The 13,602-nt window shown below is 35.3% G+C and overlaps 1 protein-coding gene and 2 long non-coding RNA genes across 7 annotated transcripts; 1 reads left to right on the plus strand and 2 right to left on the minus strand.

Annotated features, from left to right (window-relative positions):
• The first annotated feature begins 101 nt into the window (after positions 1 to 101).
• LOC105686848 (inositol polyphosphate 5-phosphatase E) lies at positions 102 to 13,284 on the plus strand. 5 transcript variants are annotated; one of them, XR_007277730.1, is made up of 7 exons: positions 2,115 to 3,913; positions 5,021 to 5,333; positions 5,581 to 6,140; positions 6,230 to 6,526; positions 6,630 to 6,698; positions 6,811 to 6,907; positions 8,775 to 8,825. XR_007277730.1 is itself a non-coding variant. In XM_048653183.1 (6 exons), the coding sequence occupies exons 1-6, from the start codon at positions 611 to 613 to the stop codon at positions 13,282 to 13,284; spliced, it is 2,109 nt and encodes a 702-aa protein (XP_048509140.1). In that variant the 5' UTR covers positions 102 to 610. The 5 variants fall into 5 exon arrangements, 4 of the variants coding, with proteins under 4 accessions (XP_048509140.1, XP_048509141.1, XP_048509139.1 ...); XM_048653183.1 differs by lacking the exons at positions 2,115 to 3,913; positions 8,775 to 8,825 and adding exons at positions 102 to 1,145; positions 13,150 to 13,284 and having other exon boundaries at positions 6,230 to 6,698; XM_048653184.1 differs by lacking the exons at positions 2,115 to 3,913; positions 8,775 to 8,825 and adding exons at positions 233 to 1,103; positions 13,150 to 13,284 and having other exon boundaries at positions 6,230 to 6,698.
• On the minus strand, positions 1,676 to 2,509 carry LOC125500374. Its single transcript, XR_007277738.1, has 2 exons — positions 2,368 to 2,509; positions 1,676 to 2,119 (listed from the first exon to the last, which is right to left on the minus strand). It is a non-coding gene; the product is annotated as an uncharacterized LOC125500374 (long non-coding RNA).
• Positions 8,459 to 13,156, minus strand: LOC125500373. Its single transcript, XR_007277737.1, has 2 exons — positions 12,972 to 13,156; positions 8,459 to 8,905 (listed from the first exon to the last, which is right to left on the minus strand). It is a non-coding gene; the product is annotated as an uncharacterized LOC125500373 (long non-coding RNA).
• Positions 13,285 to 13,602: the final 318 nt, after the last annotated feature.

Below are 13,602 nucleotides of genomic sequence, written 5' to 3' on the forward strand. Positions count from 1 at the left end.
GGGAAAGTAGAGTGGATTCGACCGACCAGGATAGGTAAGCGGTCTCATTCACCAAGCAATTACGTGTACGTATGTACATACGTACGTACGTACTTGCATCGAATTACCAGATGCTTCAATATCACCTACAATTCAATTTACCTACATGAAAAATTTTAAGACTAAAGATATGTTCACGGTTTATTCAAGAAAATCAATGGTGGCTGAGTCATGGTTTTTATTTGTTTACAAGATTCATCAATTAGGAAACCTCTAGAAACCCGTACCATACGTGCGCGATATCAGCGCGTGCACGATAACCAAGTTTGGCAACAAACTGCACCTCATGTGCACTTTCGTGTCGTCTGCTACATTTGACAACTGCGCGAAGTGTATACGCAGTGGCTAGTGTGGAAGACGGCATCCTGAGGAAACGTCAATTCTTTGATCATAAGTGCGGGAATGAAAGAAACATCAATGGCACTGACAAGCTCGTATGGTGAATACAGATCGATCAGGTGAAAAGGAACCCGATCAAAATACTGAATCCACAAAATGGACATACTAGTGTTAACCGGTTGAAAATCGATTCCTTTGACCACTGTATACGCAACTGTATACATACGATACTATGGATCGTCGTGATGCCTACGACGAGTCCAACGCACCAATTAATATCAGTACAGAAATATCGCCAAAATCGAAGCAGAAAAAAAAGTCGTTATGCCGAATGTTGATGAAGAAGAAAACACGGGTCGGATGTCTAGAGGCTGTTTATAAGGATAGAGGCGGGGAAGGTGATTCAAAACAGAATTCGAAAATGGAACTATCACACCACGGATCTCACACTAGTACCAAGCTCTCCCTATGTTGTGCGATGACAGAAAGTAGCAGAACACCTCCACAAAGTCTCACCATCAGTCAACTGTCCCCAGCCACTCTTAGCTGTGGCTCTGTTAAATCTGAACTTTTTTACTCCATTGCCGATTGCCAGGTTGAAGCCTTCATTGAAAAAGCAAAGTCTGTGCCCACAGCTGTCTCAGAACTGCACAATGGTAGGAGCATCTTGACAAAAAATGGCATATCTGCAGCTAAGGAACTCATGCATGTTCCATGTGCGGATGGTAAAGAATTTGTCAGTAACGTTCTACATTTGCATGACGCAGGTATTTCCATTTCATACCTTTTATTGCGGTGACCAAATCTGTGGCAATCACAGATGTTATTTCTTATTCCCATCTGTTAAGTTCATCGATAATATCCAAACTCTGTTCTTCTGGAAAGATGATGATATAGTTTGAGTATTCATTGAGCAGGATTTCAACATCGCAGATATAGTTCTTCGAAATGTAGTGACGGGATCAGATGTGCTATAGATATGTTATTGAACCAACTGACCAAATTTGGTGTGGCAAAATGATAACGATAAACATTCCATGATAAAATCTCATAGTCTGGTAGTTTATCAGAATTCATGTGGCTGTAGATAAAGCTGTTATTCATAGAATTGTCGATAGTCACAGTTTATTGGCAAATTTCGGTAACTCCGAAACATTTTTTGTGGTTTCATCTCTCGATCTATTTCAGCTGTTAGTACCAAAACCAGCGCCGACTCTAATAGTAGGGACGCCCTGAGCCACCTTATTCCCCCCCTCTCTATCAGAATTAGTTAACAAAAAAAGCCTCAATTTTTCGATAAAATTTCATGTACTTATTTATTTGTATTCCATCATTCATCATCACAGCGTTGAAAAGGTACAAATTTTTTGATAAAACCACATAGATTCATTTATCTATATTCTATTATCACAGTGTTGAACAAATTATTATCCAAACATTCTTGAAAAAAGAACCCTTCGTGCCTCGATTGGTACTACCATTTTCTTGGTCGTTCTCCACTTAATTTATTTTTCTTCTTCGAAAAATGAGACATATCGTTTTTTTTTTCAATGACTAAATACCGACGAAAATAAAAAATTTTCCTTACAAAAATGTATTCGTTGTAATATGGTCGACCATCTATGGGTAAACTATGCTCTGTTGATTTGGCGTCCTCCATAGGCGGGCGCCCTGAGCCAGTGCTTCATTGGCTCATCCCACGAGCCGGTGCTGACCAAAATCAAAGTGTTATCGATGAATTCTGCAATAGAAACAAATCTTATTGTTTCGCTAGCCTCTGTAAAAACACAACTAGAACTACACGGCTTTAAATTTATCAACAAGCTGTTGAGGTTAATGAAAATCAAATTTTGTTTGATTGGTATACACATATTGAATCAGGAAAGACGGAGAAAATATAAATAAGATTACTTCTTCTCTAAGTACTCAAAATTTACTAATTGTCACAATGATACATCAGAATAGTTCGACAGAACTATAATGAGATACCTAATAATATGCCACCGTCATAGCTAAAAAAAACATTGTCCATCATTGCATTAATTTAGAATGCGATTTATGTATTGATATCATTGATAAGATAGCCAAGTAACTAAAATTACTCTCACAATAAAGCGTGTTGGAAAAATTAAAATGGACTAACAAAAGTTTGACGTTGAATATCAGGGAAAGAAATACAAAATAGGAGAGTGCTATTGTATAATGGTTGAAAGGTAGGGGTGACTCCCTAAATAGGTCAGTTACTGTGTGGTAGAATGAACTCCTAGAGTAAAGGCCACTACATACATAAGCTGTTAGAGCAGCTCCCACTCCCTTTTATGTACCGTTATTCAGATGGTAGTGTCAGTATTGTATGGATGCCTGCATGCCTGTGTGTATTACTAGTCTATTCACTGCTGAGCATTCTCTACACAGTCAGTTGTAAATTTGTCTTCAAGAGTGAATATCCATTGTAGAGAAGTGGTTTAACATAATTAAAATTAAGTATTGCGACGTATGTCTAACGGCCAAAGCATGTCTGAATTAAAGAAAGTAACTCAAAAAAAGTCTGTTTTGAGTAGAGTCACTGGGTTATTCCGTAAAAAAAAGGTGAAAGAATGTAATCAGTTGAATACTGAAGGCCAAACAAATAACCATGCCTTTACCAAGGGGCAGCCTAACCAGGGACCATCAGAGAGTTCTAAGCAAAAACTTGTCAAAAAGGTAATCGACTCCGGTACAACAAGTAGCTCTGAAATGTCAACTGCGAGCAGTATTGATCCATCCAATGCAGTGACGAAAACAAGCGTTAGAGGAGATGAGCCAGTCTCTTGTACTAAGAGTCCAGAGCAAACAAATATCGTGGTTGATGTTGAACTTAATGATCATAGAAATGGGAAAGTTACTGATAAGAACACAAATTCCGAATTATTAAAGTCGCAACATGCCAGTGATAAAAATTACTTCGACAAAACCAAGGTTGTTGAATCGTTTGATCAAAATTTTTCCATCTCAAAATCGGAGAATCACAATGCTACTAAACATATTTTGATAGATCGATTTGATCACAGTGTAAAAATTAACTTGGAAACTGAAGAGGCAAAATCTGAAAACATTGAAGTATCTATCAAAGATGTCGGTGATGAAATATCATCTTTGGAGCTTCTGAAGAAGAGATGGTTCGATAACCCAGATATGAGTGATGTGAGATGTGAATTAAGATCGAAAAAAAAAGAGGTCTTAGAACATACAACACAAGGTCACTGTGACTTCATGCATGTAAAAAGGGAAATTCTCAATATGAAAGAAACGCAGCTTACACAAAAAGAACAAGTTGAAATTAATCTTCATGAAGAAGAATTTCATAGAGCCGAAAGTGAAATATCAACCATAGTTGAAAACAATGAAGTCGACCCGAAAGCAGACTATTTTACAGCAGGAAAATTTGCATCTTACTTCCTGTTAGAGATAGAAAAGCAATATAATGATCCTGAAGCAGTGTACAGTATGGTTCGTTATCATGAAACCGAAGATTCAGACGATTCTGACTGGGAAGGTTCTGTTTTTCTGTGCTCCAAAATTATGATTATAATTAAAGTATTTAACTACATATGTATGATAATCTGCTTGCCATAATCAACTTATTAACATGTAATTAGAAATACTTTATGACATCAATCAGATTTATCAGGCAAACCTCATTAATTGGAAATCAAGACAAATAGGTAGAAATAGAGTGATACGACCTTCATTGCACTTCCCGAATTAAATAAAAGTTACTGAGAATACAATGAATTGTTTTTGGTTCTGGCTAACAATAGTTATAACTTCACTATCGGCTCCGCCTGTTTTCAACTCAGGTACTTTTTCAATCACCAGGCTTAAGGCTACATTTGACTGATTGCGAGTGACACCTAATCTTGCACATCAATGACAGGGCTATCTAACTAAGACATCGAATGAAGTTTATGTTCTAACGGTTGATCGATTTTTTAAGATAGTATTCTTAGAACGGAGTTTGTATAATTCAAACATTCGCGATATTTATCATTGTTCAAAACGTTTTTTATTCAGCATTGGTAGTTTTAGGAATTTACAGACACTAGGCAAAAATGTTGACACACGAATAATACATAAAACACGCCCATGGATACAGGAAAGGTCTTCAAGGATGGCAAATACAAGTTTTAATTTCTCAATTGGTGCCAATTTCCCCTCGTTATGCATAACAGCACTGTACATGATCATGTTTAGAATTCATTGTCATAGTTCTAAAAATGAGAGTAGGCTTTCGTTATTTCTATTAAAAAAATCTTTTTACTCTACAATGTTCTTTACTTCTTATATCACTCTCAATTATTGGCCTCACCACATGTTAGTTATTACTATCAGTAAAGTAATTATCACAAAAATCAAAGTGTACTATATATCTGACCTCTTTTTTCTTTCTTTTTTTTTTTTCATCTTATCAATAGAAATCTCACTTTTTAACGCAGGTTCATTGCATGAGGACTCCCTCAATAGTTATTCACAGTTTAATCTACATGTGGGGCATTCCATACCAACTCATCGAGCCTGTAATCCCCTACATAGTACTGAAAAAAATTCTTCACCATCTTGTTATGATAAACAACTAATTCGTTTTTCCCCCGAACCAAAATAGGTGAAAATTCATCATCTGAATCCACATCTTCTAATATACCACCCCACATGAGGCACCGATTGTTGCATCGACGATCAGCTGATAATTTGATAGTGAACTCACCCACTAATTCTATGAGGCACTCCAGCCCAGACTCAGTTAAAAGTGCGCCAATACAGCTCAAACCAAGATCAACATCACACGATGCTTTATCGAAGAGGAAAGACAAACAAGCAGGTCAAACGGATGGAGTGTCTACGGATAGTCTTGCGAAGCAGACGTTACTAGCCGCACACGTTCTGAATTTAATACCAGCATCGAAAGCTCGAGACAGGTATGCATAGTGTCAGTACTATTATTTATTTTGATCAAACTGCAATGAAATGTACTGGGTAATTTCCTTGGGGAAAATTTTGATATAAGCTATTTTCAGATGAATTTTAATCATAAATAAGTCGGTGAACTGCAGGTTGTAAAAATAGTTGAATGTTAGATGAGATTGTAGGACTTATCTTATTATCACATGAGTCGAAGTTGCATGTAAAGTATTATAAACTCATTTTCTTTCTTGCGATATGCAGAAACTTTTTACATGGACGGATCGCTGCAAACTCTTTACTGGGCCCAGTAGAATTGGAAAAAGTACTTCCAAACAGAGAGATAAGAATATTTATTGGCACATGGAATATGAACGGTCAATCTCCGCCAAAGGAACTTAATGATTTCATGCTTCCGTCTGGTATGGAAACAGTACCTGATATGTTAGCCATTGGAACGCAGGAGTCTTATTCAGAAAAAGGTGATTGGGAAGCTGCCTTACAGGAAACACTAGGTCCTTCACATGTTTTGCTTACGAGTACAAGTCTTGGAACATTACATTTGGCATTGTTTATGAGGAGAGATCTTATTTGGTTCTGCTCTGTGCCTGAGGATTCGAATTTTTCAACTAGGCCGGGTACCGCATTCAGAACTAAGGGAGCTGTGGCCTTAGCCATTATGCTATTTGGAACTAGCTTCTTATTCGTAACAGCTCATCTAACTGCCCATCAAGATAAAGTCAAGGAAAGAGTTAATGATATCAAAAGAATTGTGAAGAATTTGGATTTACCCAAAGAACTTCCAACAAAAAATAAGGATCGAGGTGAGTAGAACAAATCTTGCAAACCTTTCTAATGTTGATCTTGTAATTTGTTCTAAAGGCTGAAGAAAAGTAAATATCTTATGTTGCAGATGTTACTCAAAATTTTGATTGCGTTTTTTGGTGCGGGGATCTGAATTTCCGTCTAGCTCAACCACGTGAAGAAATCATTCAATGGATTGCAAATACGACATTCCCACAAGAATCACCGATTAATCTACAAAAAGATCAGTTACGCACAATCTTGAATGAAGGAGCCGTTCTGCGAGGCTTTGAAGAAGGTGCAATAATGTTTCCGCCCACCTACAAATATGACCCAGGAACACAAAACTTTGATTCTAGCAACAAGCAGCGTACCCCAGCCTACACAGATAGAATTCTATTCAAAGGTAAAAGTCATACACAAGGTTATGTAAAAACGGTCAGCTCCGAGAATACAAGTTCGCACAAGGATGGCAACTTGGAATGTTTGATATATGATTCTGTACCCAGTATATGCACATCCGATCATAAGCCAGTTTGGGGAGTATTCAAAACTACCATTCGCCCTGGAATCGATACGTAAGTATCATTGTTCAAATGCTGTTGTATTCGCACTGCAATAGTATCAACATTGAGTAACAGTGTTTAAGATTCGAATGATTATCATATGCTTGTCATTGATTGTTTCTAGCATGCCGTTAGCAGCTGGATTATTCAATCGAGAGATTTATTTGGAAGGCATAAAGAGGCGAGCTGCAGCTATGGATGATTCTAGCGGAACATCACGGGTTTGTTCAATTCAATAATAAACTAATTTTAGCTTCCAAATCTATGACATACAAGCAATTGAGGCACAATGAACGACTAGGGAATGTATTTCCAAAATAGATCCTCTTGTCTTGCGACAACTGACGAATCAAAGTGATCTTAATATGAATTGGATTGTGCAACAATTGCACGGATAAAATATACGATCCACTTTGCCCAATTGGCAAAGCAACTTGATAGATCTATTCTGCAAGTACTTTCTAGTTTCATTTCAACTTTTATTGCGTATGTGTTATCGGTTGCACATAGTCTATGAAAAATCTAGTCAATTCGTGATTGTCGATTATATTATTATTTTAAATCATCAATAATTCGTGTTGTGTGTGTGTTTTCATTGAGCGTCCTAATAGATATGTGTTTAACTGGTAGGATATGGTCCACAAAGAATCTAGTCAAATTATAACTAATGAATTTCAATATTATTTTGAATCATGAGTATTTTTTAAATATTTAACACACGAAAAATGCGAGCCTCATCTTCATTGGTGATCGTCACATGAGTTTAGAAATTGGTAAAATGACTATTTTATACACTTGCTTTCACGATATTATCTAAAGCATCTGCTTTACTAACGTTTTTTAGCATGGATAATCTATAAATTTTACAATCACTGTGATTTAATCTAGCACAAATTAATTAGTACAACAAATGTTCAAGTTTTAATAACATTCATTGATATTTATTTATTTGACGGTTCAATGTCAGTTTTAAGAAAAAAAAGAGAGCGCTATCCAAATATTAGCATCTAAATATTCATATTGGTACGGACTACGTACGGACTGAGAAAAGTGGTCGTTCTATTGGTGAAAGGCATGGCATGTACATTGAATTCTATCGAAAATAAAAAATTTCCTAATGTTTCATTCATTTTAAATGAAGTGATCAATTTGTAACAAATAACGTTACTGAAGATCCAAAATAACTGATAAGTAAACCTTAAATATATCCATTCATTTGTACTAACAGTGATGCAGATCGTTCTATTCAGTTCATCGATAAAATTTCGTGAGACTAGCAATACACTCAATTTTTTGAGCGCAACTACTGAAGACTATTGAAGTTTGAGCGCTAGACCAACGTTTATGCATGTTCTCAATAAAGTGTTTATTTGAGAAACTTAGATGATGGGATAGACCTAACTTAACCATAGATTTGAGCGCCATCATTTTGTAATGTGACCAATGAATTGAATCGTTGAGCTTCTTAATCTAGTTGTCAGAATGAATTTCAGCATATGACATTAATGATATCTTTCAATCACTCAACCGCGTCCACCTTATTATAAAATACTTTGCTAACAATCTGATTTTTGGTACGTACATCACATCAATAGAATATAGATTTACTTTAGCTTGAAATGGAAGAAATATGAGTGATGGTGCTCATGAACGAACAAATAGAAGACCAAGATCACTTTAAACTTAATTTAATTCGGCTTCATAAGTAAATAATGAAAATTCTGTAACAATAACAATAATAGGGCAATGGAGGAATAACTTGAGGCAAGGTGAAGTGTGTCAATAACTTACTAAATTTTTATTCAAAGTTATGTAAAGTGGCTAACACTTGTTCGATTTTGATATGGTCATTGCAATCATCATCAAAGCGCCATTCGTAATATTTATTATAAATAGCTACGTACATACATATAACTGTGATTTGCTTTGAACAGATTATTGAAAAGTTCATGGTAAGATGGAAGCTCAAAATATCATGTGAAATTTTATCTGGAAGTGTTTTATAATGATCTTTTGCAGCAAACTGCAAATATGTGTCCTCATAGCTATGTAGGGGTCGTAAATTCTCATGTTATTCAAACTTTACAGAAGAATTCAAGAAAGGCAGCCCAGTAGACGTTAGGTAGATGCAATAAGCGAAGCAACAGCCGCTGCATTATGACGAACGTACTTGTTTCACATGTAATTCCACTTGGCATGTAGTTCTCCATTTCTCGGAACTGTGAAGTACATATTACAGAAAATTATATAATTTAAGATGACTTAATTTTTTTAATAAATTTGCACATAACATTTAGAAATAAAAAGTACCTAATACCACTAAATAAAAATTACCGGCACAGCTGCACTGGTATATGAAAATAAAAGATGTGAAGTAACGTTCTTTGCATTGGATATTCCATAGATAAGTAGCATACGTTTTTCTTCTTGGAAAAAAAAAGATAAATCAGCTATGAGAAAACGCTATCATTTTGAAGTATTCATCACTTCCAACGCACTAATTTCCTTTTTCGTCCTGTATTATAGGCGCAATATAAAATTTTTATTTAATATACAAGTTGCGTTTTGATAATTTTTACTTTCAAGGATATGTTTATCTGGTTTCGAAGCTCCATTTTGCAAAGGCCCTCAAAAAACTTGTTAAATTTCATAATATTTTCGGAAAGCTTAATAGGTATAGAAATTGAAAGAGTTTAGAGTAGTGTACTATATAATTTTCAATTCGCTTTCCAAACTGGAACAAAAGTGCAGAGCAGATTTGAGACATCATCTTGTTGTTGTGGTTTTTTTTTTTTTTTTTTTTTTTCAATTCTCCAGATGTACGGATTGAGGTACTTATTTTTAAAGCCACACGAAGCTCTATTTTTGTTTCAAGAAATTTATAGAATATCCTCTGTGTGAAGTTATTTCTGATTTCATTTATACAGTACCGCTCAAAAGTTTGGATACGCTTGTCAAAGTTTCTTGCCCCACCAAAAGTCAGCTAGTTAAGTCGAAAAAAAAAAGATAATCGGATTCTTCAAACGGCACTTTGAAGAGGGCGAATTCAGCATCGATTAGCTTATTTTTGAAAGGTTTGAACATTTTTTTTTGACCCAGTACGAATTTTCCAATGCGGCCAGTTTGGGCAATTTTTTGCGCTTTGTGAATCATTGTAATCTATGGAAAAATTTTTCGTCGGTGTATTTTATGGAAAACTAAAAGAGGACGTCAAGAGCTTTATTTTCATTTGTCTACAAAGTTTCCAACGATTTTTTTGGCGCCATTATTGCATTTTTTTCGACAAGGACAAGTTTTAAAAAATGCGGGAGGTGTCAAGGAGGTGAAAAATTGCGTGGGTTCACACTGGAATGGCTGAAATTTTGTTCGAAATTTCTTTTTACGAATCCTGGTTGGGACTCCGAGTGGAGGGGCTCCATTTGAAAATTGTGGGGTTTAGAACCATACATCAAGAGAGAAAATTTGTTTCTCATTTTATTTTCAACCGACTTGAATTTGTTTTAGAAGTATTGCTACAATTATTGCAAAAAATTTTTCAAACGCTTTTGAAACATCATTTTCACAATTTATCGAATAGAATTCGGAAAATCATCGTCAGTTGAATTGTCGAGTCCCGACCGGTGCAAAGGCAATTTTCTTTCCATGAAAAACTGCTACAGATGAAGTAAAAGACTCGAATGACTATTTTTTTCTGTTGATTGAGTTTTTTTTTGTCTTAGATTTGACAGCTCTTGAAATTCAACCAAGCTTCAAAAATTTCCGAAGCTGGCCGCATTGGAAAATTCGTACCGGGTCAAAAAAAAATATTAAAATTTTTTTAAAATGAGCAAAGTGAAGGTAAATTTGTCCTCTTCAAAACGCCTTTTGAAGAGTCCGATTATCTTTCTTTATCGACTTGACTATCTGACTTAGTGCGGCAAGAAATTTCGACAAGTGTATCCAAACTTTTGAGCGGTAGTAAATTTAAGTAATTAGTTTAAAACATATTATATAATTGATGTGTGACAAGGTCTCACATATTGTTTTATGTATAGTATACATACATAAATATAGGCATCTGTTTGAGAACAAACTGCTTACAATTAGACTCTAGTCAAGACACCATAGAAGCAATAGCTTCTAATATTCTTCCGATAATTGAATTGGAAAAAATACATGTTGACCGCATGGTCCTACCAAAAGCCATCATTGATCACTTGAAGCTTGTCTCAATCAACCTAATAAAGGATTGCTTACAATTTTATCACAAAAATTATTTATGTAAATGGCACATTTTATTTATTAGATAGTAAATTCAATCAGTAAATAGGTAATATATGCTACATTAATAGCTTGTTTATCTAAACATTAGAAAATACTTTTGAAAATATTGATTTGGTATTGACTATGAGAATTACAAATATTGTCTTCATTTTCGTAGTAAAATTAATGTATTAATTCTTACATAATTACTTTTGATGGGATTAATGTTGGTTCATAATTTTATGCCAATTGATAATACTTGGGCTGGTGGCAGGAAAAGTAATCATTGGATCAACTTATTCGTAATGTACAAACTGGTCCTTCCAGGGCAATCATACAGAATCAATTGTAGTATGAAATATATCATCTTTTTTGGTTGTACGTGTGTTTACTCATATGTTCAGAAAATCCAATGAATACTTTTTCGGTATGAATCATTTGACCTCTGAAATTTGAGGATTTCCTCCCAATTAATACAAACTATGTTTCACATTTGATTAAATTCATACAACTTATGACTCACTTTTTTCTATTTCGTATCGAAGCCTTTATTTCAATTAGTACCCTTGAAACCATTGAGAATGAATTGCAAATGATTTATCTTAATATTCACAGGAATTAAATGTCCTAAAAAAACGTTGCCAAAGTTTGATAATCAGATAGCCATTTAGCAGCACGCCTTACACGTGCCTTACATACAAATCGTCATGCGTATGACGGTATTTCTCTGGCAAGTTCTTTTCTTGCAGTTTCTCTATTTTCAAATTATACTCAACAATTCCAAAACTATGTTTTTTAATAACACTGACCATGATTATGAAAATTACTGCTATAAATTTTCATCTCAATTCTTATTACTAACAAGAAGAAAATATATAATGAATCAACTTTCAAACTGATTTCTCAGAAACGAGGGGCTGATGCATAAAATGTCAATAACAAAAAACTAATAAAATGTCAAATGTCAGTCTCGTATTTAGGGTAAATCCCTACGAACACTCGAGGCATATCTAAATTCGCGTGTAACAGATCTGACAATCCCGTTGCGTGTAGAGAGAAATACCAGAACATGATTGCTGCATATTTTTTTTTTACACCTTGGGTTGAAATTCAAAACCATGTTCTGTAAATGATAGTACAATGTAATAAATTTTGAAAATTTATGCATTAATTATATTTGGCAAAGCATAATTGCATCAATGTTATGCTATATTGCTAAAATAGCTGTACTAAAATGGATTTTTCATTTCAATTACAAATAACAAATACAGTCTGAGATGCCAAATAGTCAATTGCAACTCAAATATAGATGAATGAATATAAGAAGACTGTTGCAGGTGTTCAGATCTGTTAGCAATCGTGTACCTCTTCACAATGGCTGAGCCATGGAAATGATAGGGCATTTACCTGGTTTCAATGTCAAATGTAGATCAGAATCAAAAAACCACTGCTAAATGAATTACCGCTGAGTCGAAACTATAAGCTTGCAATTGTCCTGAAATCAATGACTCGTAACTTTTGCTATAATATAAAAATTAAAAAATCATTGTATGAAAATATTATGTTTGTATGCAAAATTGTAATTGCTGTAATAAAAAGTATGAATTGACACTATATTCATATCAGACAACTGACAAACTTAATCTTGAATTTGGTATTCCTCAGTAAGTCATATTCAGGAAATAATTCCTATATGGAATTGTAGTGGTGTTGAGCCTCTTTTGTCTCTTGAATTATAAGTCTCTTGCAAGGCTAGGCACTGATATCAATACAGTCGATCCTAAGGGTACTAATGATTGTAAGGTATACCATAGGTTAGACATTCAAACTAAATCCAAGCAGAGAATATACGTGGCTATTGGGGTTGGTCATTCGTCGACACAATAGACGAATGACTAACATAACCCTGAAGTCTGGCAGTCAAGAACTCGCTATGTATGTGGCCAAAGTTTTTTTTTCTACTCCGAAAAATGTGTTTTGTTGAATTGTGTTTTATGTATTCATCGAATATCATTGGAATTCGTATTCCCCATATTTACCTACCCACTACCACCGTCGAATGTACGTACAACATACAGGCGTGTACGTACTACGTATCATACAACACTACGGGCTCTAATCCATTTGAGGTTGAGTTTTGGAGTTGCTGAAGAATTTAATCAATCGGGAAGTGGTAGCCGAATGTTGGTGTGTAACTTGTTTATAATCATTTTCGTTGCAGATTGGGCGAATAGCGAGTAGCATTTGCAGGTCACAGACGCCGGTTTGGTATTCGATGGTATTTGCTGGTATTCGCGTCGGAGAATACATGAAGCAGCGAGAGCGGAGTGGAGCAGAGTCAGAGAATGAGGACTAGTAGAAGATTCTGCGGCAGAGTTGACCAACAGCTGAACCAGAGAGGCTGAATATACTTGTGAAGACGAAGCAGTTCCATATTCCGGTGTTCCTTGAGACAAACATCATCTGTTCATTATAACATCCTTCGCGGCAGAGAACGGCAATACCAATACGCAGCACACTATAGGTATCTGGTATAGGTGAGTATCATAGAGCCTGTACAAGCTCTATGGTGAGTATAGGCCACTGTCTTGTGTAGGCTGAATTCGTTGAATTATGGATATGGTTGGAATAGTATCGTTGCCACAGTATAGGCACTAGGTCCGCCATTTTGTTT

Source organism: Athalia rosae, chromosome 3 (assembly GCF_917208135.1).
Source record: "Athalia rosae chromosome 3, iyAthRosa1.1, whole genome shotgun sequence".
Lineage (NCBI taxonomy): Eukaryota > Metazoa > Arthropoda > Insecta > Hymenoptera > Athaliidae > Athalia > Athalia rosae.

What these genes read in the sequence shown, in the direction of transcription:
- LOC105686848 (XM_048653182.1), top strand. Translation starts at nt 2,875, where the DNA reads ATGTCTAACGGCCAAAGCATGTCTGAATTAAAGAAAGTAACTCAAAAA. An exon ending in GCATCGAAAGCTCGAGACAG is followed by an intron (nt 5,334 to 5,580) that starts GTATGCATAGTG and finishes TGCGATATGCAG; the next exon opens with AAACTTTTTACATGGACGGA. An exon ending in ATTCGCCCTGGAATCGATAC is followed by an intron (nt 6,699 to 6,810) that starts GTAAGTATCATT and finishes GATTGTTTCTAG; the next exon opens with CATGCCGTTAGCAGCTGGAT.